At 43.3% G+C, this 16,886-nt stretch overlaps 1 protein-coding gene across 3 annotated transcripts; it reads left to right on the forward strand.

Moving 5' to 3' along the window:
• Positions 1 to 6,837: 6,837 nt before the first annotated feature.
• On the forward strand, positions 6,838 to 11,561 carry tbxtb (T-box transcription factor Tb). Of its 3 annotated transcripts, none has more exons than XM_058058378.1 (8): positions 6,838 to 7,629; positions 7,694 to 7,958; positions 8,017 to 8,151; positions 8,482 to 8,543; positions 9,275 to 9,336; positions 9,419 to 9,610; positions 9,854 to 9,986; positions 10,808 to 11,561. In XM_058058378.1, the coding sequence occupies exons 1-8, from the start codon at positions 7,421 to 7,423 to the stop codon at positions 11,082 to 11,084; spliced, it is 1,335 nt and encodes a 444-aa protein (XP_057914361.1). In that variant the 5' UTR covers positions 6,838 to 7,420; the 3' UTR covers positions 11,085 to 11,561. The 3 variants fall into 3 exon arrangements, with proteins under 3 accessions (XP_057914361.1, XP_057914362.1, XP_057914363.1); XM_058058379.1 differs by having other exon boundaries at positions 9,857 to 9,986; XM_058058380.1 differs by having other exon boundaries at positions 10,812 to 10,986.
• Positions 11,562 to 16,886: the final 5,325 nt, after the last annotated feature.

Raw genomic sequence — 16,886 nt, forward strand, 5'->3', positions numbered from 1 at the left:
CCTTACAAAATGCGTAATATGTAATTTACTTTTACTGTAATTTCCTTTTATTGAACTCTGTTACGGTTATGGGTCAGCTTAAATTGCTTGTCACATAGCCATGTCAACGGGAGCGGGGTGATTATTATGACCTAACAAGGTAATCATCTCAACACTTATTAAAAGACATTTAACATAGATTGTCACTTTCAGCTTCAGCTCTAAAACTCCATTCTCCTCGACTGTAGTGCTGACGGTAGCTGCCCTGCTGAATTTGTTTCTACGTGTTGTTGTGACTAAATCTATTTAACGTTTTTGCTCATTGGACAAATGGTCAATGACTTATGACCAGTTTGTTGCTAAGTCCGGTCCATGCCCCTGCAAAGACATTTGATGATGGTTTTGGGAAAAAGTGGAAAGGGGCAACTATTACAGTACATCAACTTGCTTTGGTCCGATGTTTACTTTATTTGGGTGACTGTGGGACAGGATGGATGAGGATGAGGACTTGATTGTGATTGACTTTGATTTTGACTCTCCTTTTTCAGTTCTAAAAGGGTGCAAACAGAGCAATAAAGCTTCAGAGAGCTTCGGGGGGGTTGAACATGAGAGAGATCCTGTCTTATCTAGACACCCCCTCCCCTTGTAAAAGCAGAGCTTCTATACAGGAGGATGTAATTGTCCTTTCTAATGACTTGCACTTGGGGGGAGGAGACAAAGGGAATGCCATAAACAACTTTAGAGGCCTTTCAGTACGAAACCTTTGCCTCAAACTGCTGAGCAACTGAAACTAGCCTCGGCTCAGATGGACAGGCTCCGTCACACAGACAGACACTGAAGTCAAGCAGGACCAAACAAGACGAAGACAAGGACACCTGCAGAGATCTAATTTGTCCTCCCTGCCATTAATGGCTTCCTGTGGCTGCTTGTTTACTTCTCATTTGTTCTATGTGTGGTGTTTCCCAGAGAATGATACAAGGGACACTTATTTGAAATCTCCATTTCCCACCAACTTCCATCTGTCTGTCTGTCTCGTACTTGTCTCTTGTCTTTTATTTTTGCTTAGACACAAAAAAAATTGCATACCTTGCTTTAAGGATTGTAATCTGTAATCAATCCCCAGACGTAGATATAATCGAATTTTTTCAGTATAGTTTTCAAATGCACAAAGGCTGGAACCTTTGCGGTGGACCACATTCTATCCCATTTCCCATAGGAAATTTTAAAAATTCCATTCCAGGGTCTAAACGTCAACATTGAAAACCCTTTTTTGACTGTACAAGGAATACTTTAAGCAACACAATAAAAGCCTATAGACTTTAATAATGAATAACAAAGGTGTGATGTGAGCCATACCTCTCACATTTGAATTAACTGTCACAAGCATGAAAATGAGTTAACCGCTGTGTGCATGACAAAGCTTCAAACTGAATGTGAAAGTTTTGTGCACAAATTTCCACCTAAATCTTGGAGGAATGACATAAACCTAGCTCTTTTTGACTTACTATAGCATTAAAATGACCTATAGTGTAATTGGCCGTCAGTGTTGTATTCATCACACTGTTGTGTCTTCTCATATTTGAGAGAGATCTTTGTGCTCCAGAACCAGTTAACCCAGCAAGAACATTTGAAAACCCATCATGATGTGCAGATGTAGTTGTGGGTGCAGGTATGGGCTGCAGACTTTCTGTCAGCTGGATGGCTTATGATTTGTGTTTGCATACTGTCAATAACGCAGAAGGGTATGCCCCTGCTTGTTGACTGTGTGTAAAAGGCATGCATGATATTAGGATGAGGTCTCTGCAGCGGACACCACATGGGCTCTGAGATGTTAGTATAGCTTGCGCAGAAGGCGAATACGCTCATGACGCTGACAAGTATCTATCAACTGTGTGAAATCCCACCACTCCACGGACAAACATGGCGAGACAGCATCTCCCTGGGCTCCACCTCAACTGTCCCATAAGTACATTCCACACATGCATGAGAACTACCCAAAATAAAAGCAAGTACAGCTGAAGCCAAAACATGGTGATGATTGACATCATGGGTAAGTTTTTCATTCAATTCCCGTGGCATTAGGGCTATTTATAGACATGTATTACATCAATTATTTACTTTATTTACGATGGCGTAATTTTCTGTGTTTGTGGCCATCTGGTCATCATCTCTTCAGCATGTTGAATTTCACAAGTATGCGTCAGTGTTTGCAAAATTACATTGAGCAGAACATACATACAGTAGATAACTATGCTTACCCATATGAGTGCATTAAGTATACTGTACATGTGGCTTTATGGGGATCTGACCAGATGCTTAGCAAAAGCTTAACATTTTGTATGTAAAATGTAACATTTATCATGTATTATTTCTGATTTATTGATATACTGCTATGAAGTGATGACACAGGCATAATGAGGCAGATTGATACAAGTCTTGTATTGGATTCAGGTCCAGTAGAGTAGGATTTGTATAAAACTGTGAGCTGCTGCGTGCTCCTGTGAGTAAACGGTATCTTGCTGCAGGACTCCTCTAAGGAGCCAGTTTGTACCCATCAGACAAGATGGGTATGTGCTGTCACCTGAGTGTGCAGTGTTATCGGGTGTGAGTTACACCGCACTAAAAGACTTCTCTTGAGAAGTCGCACACCATTAGAAATATATTAACAAGTTGACATTTTGTGTACAGGTCACACATCACAGCAACCAATAGTCAAGCAGACAAAAAGGATCTTTTTACATGTTTTTAAATGTTTTACAGCTTTCATATTCAATCTCTGACTTTTGGAGACGACTTCAGCACAGCATATCTTCAGTGACACCCAAGAAAAGGCTGAATTTGAGCAAATATTTTGTCAGGTTAGTGTCAAAACCACATTGGCAGTGACCCAAAACCGACAGCTTGGTCAGCACACCCCACATTTAGCAGCCTAAAAACTTAGAAACATTTAAAAATGTAAAAATATTGAATTAACACTGTGATTGGCTGGCGACCAGTCCAGGGTGTACCCTGCCTCTCGCCCGAAGGCAGCTGGGATGGGCTCCAGCGCCCCTAGCAACCCTTGTGAGGAAAAAGCGGTGGAAAATGAATGAATGAATGAATTAACAATAAATCAGACTCTTCTATAGAATTGCAGTCCCTGCAGCTCCGGGTGGCCAAATCTCTTTCCTTGTCCTCCAGCGCTCCTTATGAAGTGAAAGAGATCCATCCCTTCCTTCTGCTTAAGTAGTAGTTTTACCAGACTGATTGCCAGTGTCTCCAAAGATAACTCTTTTCATCAGTAAACATCAGTAAAGTATTTTTATATCCGACACTGACTACAAAAGGGCCAAGGGGTTATCGCACAGGCCACACAGCTAGGAGACCTGAGTTCGATTCCACCCTCAGCCATCTCTGTGTTGAGTTTGCATGTTCTCCCCATGCATGCAAGGTTAACTGGTGACTCCAAATTGTCCATAGGTATGAATGTGAATGTGAATGGTTGTTTGTCTATATGTGCCCTGCGATTGGCTGGCGACCAGTCCAGGGTGTACCCCATCTCTTGCCTGAAGACAGTTGGGGATAGGCCCCAGCACACCCACGACCCTAGTGAGGATAAGCAGTCGAAAATGAATGAATGAATGAATGACTACAAAAAGATTATCATGTTGTGATTAATGAGTTCTCAATGTAAGGACGTCAACAATGCTTCTCAGGCAAAATATACAGTGATTTGTACATATGCAGTTACCTCTAGAAGTATTGAAACAGTGATGTCTATTTCTTTAAGCTTGGTGCAGACTGAAAACATTTGGATTTGACATTAAAAGATGACACAGCAATGTTCCTATATTTTACAAGGCCATTGTTGTTAATTATACCCTAAAGCTTGGGATTGAGCCCAAAAAGTGAATCCAAACATCTTACTAGTTTGACATAAAAGGCAGCATGCCTTGAGAACATGGACTCAGGTGGATTTATTTGACATTTTCATATAATCCCAGGAGCATAGAGAGAGTGAGGAAATGTAAACAAACACTGGAGTTGACGTGGAACTCGGGTGCTGAGAGAAACACACACACACAGAGGCATGCAGGACTCATCTTCCTCTCACCTCGGTGGGAAAATGGGCCTCCAGAGGACAAGCCCGTCTACAGGAAAAGAGTGCAAACATTGGTCAGACGAGCAGTGACATAGCTCAGCTCTGTGGTGACATGTCAGATCCACCGTGGCCCAATAAATCTGTCACCCTCTTCAATCCTTTCTTGAAAAAGAAATCATATGTTTAGGATGCACCTTCACTTTTCTGCAGGAAGATGCTTTGATAAGATATGTAATGTGTAGCGGCACGTTTTGCATGTACAATTCTATACACTGTATGCCTGTAAATGTTTCTTAATACGTAAAACTGTGGGATGTATGTTACAGAGTTTAGACAAACAATTATGAAATATAATTCATTCATTCATTTTCTACTGCTTATCCTCACAAGGGTTGCAGGGGTGCTGGAGTCTATCCCAGCTGTCTTCGGGTGAGAGGCAGGGTACACCCTGGACTGGTCGCCAGCCAATCACAGGGCACATATAGACAAACAACCATTCACACTCACATTCATACCTATGGACAATTTGGAGTCTGCAATTAACCTAGCATGTTTTTGGAATGTGGGAGGAAACCGGAGTGCCCGGAGAAAACCCGGGGAGAACATGCAAACTCCACACAGAGATGCTTGAGGGTGGACTCGAACTCGGGTTGAAACCTGGAGTATTTGTACCCAAATTGCATACTACTTCATTAAGATGTAAACACAAAGAAGGCTGACCTATTGCAGACATAAAAGGTGATATTAAAAAAAAAGTTGCACTTGCATTGTCCTGCCTGTGTGAGGCCATAACACATATAGACCAATAACGTTAATTCACAGTGCTGGAGCCCCACACAGGAAGTGGCCTAGTGTGACACTTAGAACTGGCTGGGGTGTTGGAGGAGGAGAGCCAGGCGCCAAATGGAACACCGGGCCTGTGTGAAACAACACTTCTGACGTTTACACCACTTTTACCTCCTGTAAAAAAAAGGAAGATGTGGGGGGCGTGCTTTTGTTCTTTTGTTCCAAATCCCCCAATAATTTCTGGCACAACATTAAATTAAAATCCTGATTTGAAATACTAGAGAAACTGATAATATGAACTTGAGAGCATACAAGCATATTCCAGAGTCAAATTGTATAGTGAGCACTATAAATTTGAAATTTGAAATGAAAGCCTCTCACGCCCCCCATAACAGTTCCCCATGCTCCCCCCAGGGGATCCCGCCCTACTATTTGAGACGCACCGGGTTAAAAGGACACTCTAAATTGTCCATAGGTATGAATGTGAGTGTGAATGGTTGTTTGTCTATATGTGCCCTGTGATTGGCTGGTGACCAGTCCAGGGTGTACACCGCCTCTCGCCCGAAGACAGCTGGCATAGGCTCCAGCATACCCCCTGTGACTCTAGAGAAGATAAGCACATAGAAAATGGATGGATGGCTACAAAGACGCTAATGTTGGTTATGTCTATTATGCACTGTGTTATGTCGAAGTTGTCTCTCTGCATGCATGCAGGATACATTGAGAGGCTTTCTCCTAAACTTGATTGTTCCTGAAGCGCCAAAGAAAAGCAAGACAGAAATGTTTTACCTGAAACGCTTGACAGAAATATGTCTGAGCAACATGGCCTTCTCGCAAAGGTGAGAGTGACCGGCACCAAATCCACAGACATGACTCATTTGACCCATATCAACTGAATCTTGTGTAACAAATGAGGAGACTCCTTAAACTGATGCAGGTTTGTTTTTCTCTGTTTGCTGTGAATTCAGGTGCAGACTTTTGGACAGGGAGACGGGCTCACAGTGCTGGCTGCACCAACAACGAGGCGTCCAAGATTTGGCTAGTAACACAAACCAGCCACAACACAATATAGCACAGCATAGCTACGGAAGTTTGCATGTTGCTGTTACACACTATCGGCCCTTTAATGTTTGTTTTGTTAAGCAACTCTGGAAACAAGGTTACAAAAAACTAAATCTGTCCATGCTATATTTAAATTATATTTATACATGCTATTCAGTACTTCAGTATAGGCAAATAAAATATGCAACTTCAACCACAATAATAAACATAATGTTAGATCAATACCTTTTTAATCAAAACATTAGCATTTTTATCTTTGTAAAAGTTGAGTGGGTAGCATGTTGTACAGTCAGGAGATTGTGGGTTTGATTCTTTTCGATTCTTTGCATGTTTCCCCCTGTGTGTTCGTGGGTTTTCTCCGGGTACTCCGGTGTCCTCCCACATTCCAAAAACATGCTAGGTTAATTGGCGACTCCAAATTGGCCAACACAGGCCACCAGTCCAGGGGTGTACCTGATGTCTCTCGCCCGAAGACAGCTGGGATAGGCTCCAGCATACCCACAACCCAAGTGAGTATAAGCGGTATAGAAAATGGATGGATGGATCTTTGTAAAAGCAGCATGTTTGATACATCTTACATATTGGATTTTGTTGTTTTGTTATATTATGCTTTTGTTTTACTTTTTAACCGTGTTCCATGCAATTCAGAAAAATATTAGTTCACTGCTTTATTCTCCACCATTATTAAACAAAATAGCCATAATGTGGCTATTTTGTATAATCAAACATGCGGAGCATAAAATCTCTCATTAGATCAATTATTTTAGGTAATATAATTTCATATATATTTGTATAATATAAAAATATATTATTAATAATATATATTATAACAATAGTGATAATATATTAATAATATAATAATAATAAGTCATATTTTTAATGATTCTTCATCATTTTGCACAGCTTGTCCCCATTTGGGTCACTGGTGAGCTGGAGCCAATCCCAGCTGACTTTGGGGTGAGTGGTGGGGTGGATTGCCTACCAGTCAATCCCAGGGCAAATATAGTAATAATACATGTAACAAAACAGTCTTTTAATGTGTAATTGTGCACTCCAGTTATTGTTAGTAATAATTGAAGGTGTGAAGTTTGATCTGAGGTTTTCTTTTAGTATAACTTGTCATATTGGGAATTCCTCCACGGACAGAGAGGGAAGCACAGTGTAATAAAATGTAAATGCAATCTTTAAGCTTGTCTCCAGTGGTTTGGGCTTGTGCAGGTGAGGCTTTGAAGTAAGTGTCAATATTTACTGGTTGTTGTAATCAACTAAGCCAGGCTACTTCATTCATCTTCATTCATTCAGGACTTCCTGAACTTGGGTTCCTGTGGATTCAAATGACTTCCTCTCTGCCAATCACATCCAAGCCTGCAAATATCAAAGAGAGGATGAGCCAACCACCTTTGCTCCATGGACCCTCTCCTCTGTCTATATATTTGGGAATTTGAGTTCTCTCCCGAGAGAGCGAGAGCTGTGTAAATAAGTGGTGCTTGTTTAGCATTCATTCCATACAAGATGTCTATGGTAGGGCTTAGCGAGTGCCCCGGGAAGGCCGGCCAGTACCGGGTGGATCACCTCCTCAGCGCCGTGCAGAGCGAGCTCCAAGCCGGGAGTGAGAAGGGCGACCCCACGGAGAGAGAATTGAACCTCTCCTTGGACGAGAGCGATCTTTGGGGCAAATTTAAGGATCTAACTAACGAGATGATTGTTACGAAAAACGGCAGGTGAGCATTTGCACATTTACCATCAGCGAAGTCATGCGGAATCTTTCTGTTTCTCCCCACGAAGGCGCATGTTCCCCGTGTTGAAAGTCAACGTGTCCGGATTGGATCCGAACGCCATGTATTCTTTTTTGCTGGACTTGGCATCCGCAGACAAACACAGGTGGAAGTACGTGAGTGGGGAGTGGGTCCCAGGAGGGAAGCCCGAACCTCAAAGCCCAAGCTGCGTGTACATCCACCCGGACTCTCCAAACTTCGGCGCACATTGGATGAAAGCTCCTGTCTCTTTTAGTAAAGTCAAACTCACCAATAAATTTAACGGAGGAGGACAGGTAAGAACGCCATATCCGTTTTCCGTGCGTTCAATAATTTACTACGTTATTCTTTTAGATCATGTTAAACTCCCTGCACAAGTACGAGCCACGCATCCATATAGTGCGTGTCGGAGGCCCACGGAGGATGGTCACCAGCCATTCTTTCCCGGAGACACAGTTCATTGCTGTGACAGCTTACCAAAATGAAGAGGTTGGCACAAATCATTTCATTACATAAAATACAGTCAGTACGGTTGTTGTTATGATTAGAGGGACTTGTATGTAGTAGTGATTTTCAAAAACTGTGCCGTGACACGTACCTTGGTTCAAAACAAGATTTTTAATGTACTACAAATAAAGTATCTTTGTTCATCTAGCGACTGTAATAGTGGCAAAACAATGCAAGTCTCTTCCACTAGATGGCAGAATATACAAAAATAACCTATCACATTCTATTTTGCTGTGACGTGATATGTTTGTAGTGTCAAATATGTTGGGGAAACGTTGGACTCACTCTGAATTTTGTATTTCTGGATTGTAGATAACTGCTTTGAAAATAAAGTACAACCCTTTTGCCAAGGCCTTCCTGGATGCAAAGGAAAGGTAAGGACATATTTATTTGTTGTTCTTTTTAAATGGTAATGGTTTAATTTAATTTTAACATGCATCAAGTTATATATTCAATTCACAGTTTCACATGCCCCCCCCCCCAAAAAAAAATACATGAAAATATTTTTTTGTTGTTACATTAGGAGACTATTTCATACTGTCTCATGGTTGAATACAATAAAAAAAAAGCATAAAATTGGCTAAATGAAGTAAAATGCAAATATAAGACATTAAGAAGATGCATTCAAAGACACAATGATATGTGGTAGTCCATACCGGTCACCTGGTGTGAGTAATGTTACTGTAATGTTTGTTGAGACACACAAACACCAGACTCGACTCTGTCCACCCCTCAGTTGTCTCCCCAAGCATTGGAACACAGCAGGTCTTATTTGTATTAAATGGATTATTTTCTGTTGTTATGGCTACTGTATTAGGTCATGAACGTGTAAAGTAGGGTGTTAATTCATGTCTAGGGGGCTCTATTAATGTTAAAACATTATATTATCATTACAGTATGATAAATAGAATTACTTGCAGTCTTATAAGCAGTAAGTATTATTATTGTTATTCTTGCTATACCAACGTGATTGGGTGGGATGGTTAATGTTTTCTGCTGCCTTATGAGTGTGAGGCATGCGCCATTGTGATATAATTTTTTGCCTTACAAGAGTCCTCTTTTCAAACATGTTCTGTTTAAGTCAGTAGTTCTATTGTTCTTGCAGATGTGATGACAAAGATATCAAAAATGAAATCGAAGACAACCAGCAGTCACCCTACTCCCCATGCAAGTCTCTTACTACTTATAAGTAGATGTTTACAGTATGCACCATCATGTCTAATGTGTATGTATGTACATGTGGAACCAGTAGGTGGCTGGTTTCTACCAGGATCAGGCTCCATTTGTCCCCCTGCTGCTGCAGATTCAAGTCCTCACAGCCAGTTTGGAAGCCCCGTCCCCCTATCGCCCTCCCGAGGATGTGAGCGCTACTCCACGTTGAGGACCCACCGCTCCGCACCCTACAGCACCTCTTCTTACAGGCATGGGACTAGCTCCCCCAGTGAGTGTACGCCCTCACCTTCACACAAAACACCATTAAGAGACGCTCTGCATTCCTATTGCTTTTGTCCAAGCAAAGCCCCACAACTCTTAACCGTGGGCTTTCACACAACTTTATATATACTAAATATATATACTGTATATAGTCAAACATAAGCAAACAAACAGACTTCTCTCGTCATGTGCTTGTCTATTTATTATTATTTGTTGTGTATAAGCTCACTGCTTGTGTCTGTGTTTGCAGCAGGTTACACCAACCAAGCCTCAGCATGTGTGCCAGTGCTTTCGAGCCAAGACAACTGGTGTAGTCTGCAGATGCCAACACACTCCAGCATGATGTCCATGACGCATAACCCCACCTCCTCTGCCAACTCCAGGTATAGTCTTCTCCCCTTCTCTCATAATATTATTCAGCAGCGATGTAGTTTCATCGCCACATTTACAAAGACTTGATTTTTTACACCCACAGGGCATTTTATTAGGTACACTGGCACAATACATACAATGAGTTCCAACACAAAAGATTGACGTGATCAGACGTGTGTTAGTTGGTATGGTCTGGTCCATTTGTTTCATACATGACCAAGAAGGAGTTGGAAGAAGCAGATCTTATTTAATCCTATACCCTTATGTCTATGACTGAGAATTCATACATCTCACATGTTGACACTTACAATATTTTGTGTGCTTACAATTTGTTATAAAAGTTTGTTCCATTTTTTTCAGTTTTAAAGTTTCAGAATTTTGTAATTAATGAGAAATATAAATATACAAACATAACAAATATGAGTACAAATTAAAAAGTACATTAAAGTACTATTAACACTTGACATGTATCTGCTTATGACATAACAAAATGACCATTACAATGTTTGTACATGCTACATTTAATGTAAAATTACCTTATATTCCAGTTCATTCTTTTCCCACTTCCTCAGCTAAACAGGGTAACATATATATTTAGTTATACACCACTGCACATTAAAATCATGATATTAAACTTGTGAAAAATTGTGATTATTGCACATTAGAATTTGCATTGGATCTTTTTATTGTGCATGTGTACTGAATATCATGCAAAACACGTGTGTTATTTTAGTTGCTCTTTGCAAAAGACAATTATTTTGTACTAGTTATGTAAATCATTTTGCACACAGGAACCAAAGATAAAATAATGTGTGTCCATGTCTTTGTAAAGTCAGTTCACCAGCCTGTGGCCTATGAGCAATGTACCCCTGGCCCCAGCGACCCCAGTGCCCCACCATTCTACGGGAATAAACAACAATCTGAGCTCCCACTTCCTGCGAGGCTCCAGCAGTCCTTATCCGAGTTTATCTTACTCGGTCACAGCGCCCTCTTCTGGCTCACTCATGTATGACAGCAGCAGTACAGAGGGGGTCGATACAGCTCAGTATGAGACCTCTCTACAGCGACCTTCTCCAAACTGGACTCCCGTCACCCTCCCTTCTTTGTGATGACACAAAATTCTCAACAGAGGAAGAACGCACTCATGAAAAATTCAATTTCACAGGCAGTTGGCTCAATTTTGGGAAACATTATCACTTCAACATCTTCCCGTTCTAAAATATCCCTTGATTTCCTACAATTATTATATTTATGCTCATTTGATGCTTCATTCAGCATAGCAGAATATGTATATTCTACCTTTGATCTGCTTATATTAAGCTCAAGTTCATGAGTGTTGATTGTTAAAATTGTTGTTGTATTTCAAAAAATGTTTATTGTGTAAATGAGAAAGGAAGTCTACCGTACCTCATATACAGTTTATGATGTAAATAAATTAAATTTTTAATGCAGGGAAATTCTTCAAGCTTATTTTCACCTTTTGGTGAAAGTAAAATCCACTGTTATCAAACACATATGGAATATCACATCAATTTTTCAGCATGCTGAAGCATGCCCACAATCCTCGTGAGGATAAGCAGTATAGAAAATGGATGGATGGATGATTATTACAGTAAACCTCGGATATATCGGACTCGGATATATCGGAAATTCGCTCACAACGGACAGATAAAAAAGAACCAAGTCCCGTTCCAATGCATTTCCATTAAATTTCCCTCGCATATATCGGATGGCCGCATTGTGGCGCTCCGATTCGCCGAATCGTGACAGGCCAGGCTATACGACGTCATTTGCAGCGTTTGCAGCGTTGCCTGCGCGTCCAGGTACATTGGAAACATAGTCAAGGAAGTGCCTTTTTATAACGGATAAAATCCGATTTACGCATATACCGGATATAAATCCGATATATGCGTAAAACTGACATTTTCCGGTATACGCATATAACGGATTTTGCTTATATTGGACAAAACCAGTGGGAACAATTGAATCCGATATATCCGAGGTTTACTGTATATTGTTTAATTCAACTAAGTTTTGTTGCCCCAATTCACAACAGAAGTATAATTTCGAGGCACGTTTTCATTTATGTGAATAATGTAGACGCCCCTAATGAGGATAAGCGGTATGTATGAGCAAGTATACCACTATCTCTATTTGTATCAATATCTGTTCACCCATCAAAATTATCCGTATCTGTACTCAGAATGGGCGGGGCATAAACCAAAAGTGGGTGTAATTTTCTTAAAAATGGGAGTGAACCAGAACTGGGCGTGGGTTAATCACAAATAGGCGTGGTTTAAATGTTTACATTATTTGAAGTCTGAAATAAACATAGATGGATGAGAATATGCTATTTACTACTATTCAGCTATATGTGTACTGTGTATGTGTGTAAGTGATCTGTCAGACTCATTAGTTTTTAGTATCAACTCTTCTATGACTTTCTCTCACTTTTTCTACAATGTGCCATTCACAGGCCCATAAAAAATGCGATCTAATGCGATCTTTGACTATCCCTGGTTTACACGGTGCATGCACACCAGGTTGAGTTGCGCTTCGGCAGCAATTTTGTAATTAGTTTGATGATCTGAAACATTTACGTGTGACAAACAAATAGGAGCTCAGCATTGTTTATGTCTGCAGTGTATGCACATACACAAAATCAGTCTCAAAGAAGCGACTGATAAATTGGAGTCATTGTGTGGTAATATCTCGGTTAATTGGTTCCATGCCCAACCGAGATAAGTAAATTTCTGCAAAGTAAGATTCCTTTCATATAAATTGAATATTTTCATAGTTATGATTTTCTAAATAGTTTTAACATTATTAGAGCTCTCTTGACATGAAATAACCCCCCTGTAGTCACCTCTTTCATTCATATTCCCCAATATAGTAATATGAGCAAATATATAATTGAAATATCTAAATAAATAATATATATGTATATAAATATATACATTTATAAAAAATCATAACTTAATAAGAGAAAATAAGCCATTTAGGACATAACACTCACGTGTGTGTTGCAATAAATGTTCCTGTCATGTGGATAAGAAGTGATGTTGAGTTGGGTTCGCAGCTAGCAGCACAGCAAGTCCTTCAAAGCACTCGGGAGTGTGACCAATCACAGCGGAGTGAGTGTGCCTGGTGGCGGGTCGTAGGTGGAATACATTAAAACAGACCGTTTTCACAGGAAGCATGAAATCCAAAGAAATGCATCTGGAATAGGTGCAGATTCTGGAAGAACTAGAAAGGTTTCTGTGCTGGTTATTGTGTATAGTTGAAAGGGCTGAAAAATGAGCATGGGTATGTACCATCTGCTTCAATATGCATATTTTTGGACTAATAATAGACCGTATTCAACCACTAAACAGCATGATTTTTAATTAATATATGTTTGAAAAACCATCATAGAAGGAAGCTGCTAAATTCAAACTGCAATGTGGCAACAGGTGACAGTACATTCAGTGATAGTTAACGTCAGTAGCTAAACTTTGCCAGATTGTTGTCATTAGCTGACAACAAACATAACTAGCGTCCAATTGTCACAATGTGGGCGTCACCCTCTCGTGACAGCTCCTTTAGTTCCCTTCCTTGCCTCTGTTCCAGTTTTCATGCCCTTATTTTGGTAACTACTTCCTTTCTTGTTCCCGTTTTCTCTCTTACTCTTTTCACACACCTGTCTCTAATTTCCACACTCCCTATTTAGTTCAGGTGTGTGCTCTTGCGTTTGTCTTTGTGTTTGGTTTGCCTGTAGTTGCTGTCTATATTGCTTAAGCGCCATTAAATTTCTTTTACCTACATTTTTGGTCCTGCTCTCTGCATCCTGGGGTCGCATCGCTAAGCTCACAAGCCCGCTCGTGACAGAATGAAGCCACCACATGACGACCTCGCGGAGAGCGATTTCTGGACCTGGCAGATCCTCAAGGCCATGGAGAATGAATCAGCCAGGTTTACCCCGGAGGAGCTGGAGGATATGGTTTGGGGGCCGGACGGCACGCTCATCCCCATGGCGTGGGTGTATCCGGGACCCGCAACGGACAAGCCTACTCGACCACGACGCTGGAATTAACCCCCCACGCTGTCGCTGAGTGCCGGCCCATCACGCCGCGATTGATGGTTCCCCTGTCACGACAGCCCGCTGAGCCCCAGCCGCCCACCTTTTTGGAATCCCCGTTGTCCCTCACGCAACACGAAGAGGACCGTGGCACATGTTCCCCTCCTGTGCCCAAACCATGCAGCCCCAAGGGTTCCCAAACCCCGGCTCCCGTGCCAAGCTGCGTGACGCCACAGATTCCTCCAGTGCCCAAGCCACGCAGCTCCAAGGTTTTTCAAGACCCGGCTCTCGTGCCAAGCTGCGTGACACTACAGATTCCTCCAGTGCCCAAGCCACGCAGCCTCAAGGGTGCCCAAACCTCGGCTCCCATGCCAAGCTGCGTGACACCCCAGATTCCTCCTGTGCCCAAACCACGCAGCCCCAGGGGATCTCAAGACCCGGCTCCCGTGCCAAGCTGTGTGGGGCCCCGGATTCCTCCGGTGCCCAAGCCGCGCTCAGGGGTTCCAAAGACCAGGCTCCCGTGCCCAGCGGCTTAATGCTCCAGACCCCTCCTGAGCCCAAACCCCGCCTGATGCCCTCTGGAGCTCAGGTCGGGGAGGCAAAGAAACCGGAAATCAAGACCCTCCTCCACGTCCCCCCCCTCCCTTCCCTGGTTCCACGTCCAGCGGCTTACGGTGTCTGGAATCCGCCTTCGGAAGGGGGGGCTAGTATGACCAGTCGTGCGTCGGAGGACGCGCTTCTCATCCTGTCCGAGGAGTGTGGGGATGATGCCCTCTGCTGGTCGCCTGAGGAGGAACAGCCCGCCGGACCGCCAGTGCAACCGGTTCTTCCAGCTGACCGGGATGTGCTGTCTCGTCCAAGGCTCACTTTGCTGTTCCTCTGCTCCACAGTCCAGCCAAGACCGAGGGCCCGTTCCTCGTGTTCCGGCGCCACCTCTTCCACGGCGGGACGCCACGCCGCCTCCTCCGGCGCCACCTCTTCCACGGCGGGACGCCACGCCGCCTCCTCCGGCGCCACCTCTTCCACGGCGGGACGCCACGCCGCCTCCTCCGGCGCCACCTCTTCCACGGCGGGACGCCACGCCGCCTCCTCCGGCGCCACCTCTTCCACGGCGGGACGCCACGCCGCCGCCGCCTCCTCCGGCGCCACCTCTTCCACGCCGGGATGCCCCACCGCCGCCTCCTCCGGCGCCACCTCTTCCACGCCGGGATGCCACACCGCCGCCGCCTCCTCCGGCGCCACCTATGCCACGCGGCCTCCTCCGGCACAACCTCTTCCATGGCGGGCGGGCCTCCCCTGCCAGGCCCACCACCCTGGCCGCCCCCCAGAGGGGTCCACCCATGGCTTCTGCTGGGCCTGCCGTCATGGGCGTCCTCCAGAGGAGCCCGGTTCCCTTCAGGCTGCTCACCCTTCAGGCTGCCCTCCTGCGTGGCCCTGCCACCCTGGCCGACCTCCGGAGAGGTCCGGACAGCAACCCACCTCCGGTCCCCCCGCCTCCCATCCCTCGTGGTCTGTGGACTTTTTGGACGTCTGGGATCCGTCCTTGAGGGGGGGGGGTACTGTCACGATGTGGGCGTCACCCTCTCGTGACAGCTCCTTTTTAGTTCCCTTCCTTGCCTCTGTTCCAGTTTTCATGCCCTTATTTTGGTAACTACATCCTTTCTTGTTCCCTTCCGTTTTCTCTCTTTTCACACACCTGTCTCTAATTTCCACACTCCCTATTTAGTTCAGGTGTGTGCTCTTGCGTTTGTCTTTGTGTTTGGTTTGCCTGTAGTTGCTGTCTACATTGCTTAAGCGCCATTAAATTCCTTTTACCTACATTTTTGGTCCTGCTCTCTGCATCCTGGGGTCGCATCGCTAAGCTCACAAGCCCGCTCGTGACACCAATAATGTTACATTGGCATAGCCTATGTGCTTAAAGCAGGATATAATGCTAGTCATGCATTCAAATGTTGGTGCCCTCTTGGCATATGATTAATTTGAACATATAGACAGAAAAAGTGCATGGAAAGTTAAGATGAGAGGCTGTAGGAAAGATATGTGGAGTAAATCAAGGTTGACGTACAGGAAGTAGTCCATTCATTGCAGAAGGTCAGTGTATAAGGACATCATAACATCCTCCTGCCTCTCACACACACACTGACATGAGTAGACACACTCACACAGGAGATTCAGTTGTGAGCATCTCAACGCACAACCTACATTGTGTGAATTGCAATCACGAAAACCAAGATAAATGAAAGTATCATGCATATATTTGAATGCACAATGCTAAAGCAGACAATTTTGATAATAATCATATTTAGTGCAAAAAGGAAGAGAAAAATTATCTGTGGTGTAAAAAAATGAAAAAAAAAAAAACATGAAGGCAGGGTATTTCTCTAAACCTAATAATCCCATTATGATCACAATGAAAAAGCCTCCCTGCCAAAGCAGGCAGCATTGACGCAAGCATGTGTTGACGTCAGCAGCTGCAGTGGAAGGGGGGGAGGGAGTAAGAGAGATGGGGGGTGTTTGCCTTTAGAAAATACCACCAAATACCAGCGTCAGCGAATGCAGCCCTTCACAATTAAACACTATATGTGTGTGTGTGTGTGTGTGTGTGTGTGTGTAAAGAAGCATGGATAAATGCAATGAAATCAGTATGTTGCCATGAAATGTGCAGATATACTGTAGGCGTTGCACTGTAAATGTAAAGCAGATGTGCTGAAAGCAATATGATCCAGTGACCCTCATGGTGCGTTCATGAATAAATCAGCATGTGGGAGAAGTGCCAGAGAGAAATAAGAGAGAGAGAGAGTGCGTGTGTGTGCTCAACTGGTGGTACCCATCTGTGACTTTTTTTGGAAAGTGA

This window comes from Doryrhamphus excisus, chromosome 20 (genome assembly GCF_030265055.1).
Source record: "Doryrhamphus excisus isolate RoL2022-K1 chromosome 20, RoL_Dexc_1.0, whole genome shotgun sequence".
Lineage (NCBI taxonomy): Eukaryota > Metazoa > Chordata > Actinopteri > Syngnathiformes > Syngnathidae > Doryrhamphus > Doryrhamphus excisus.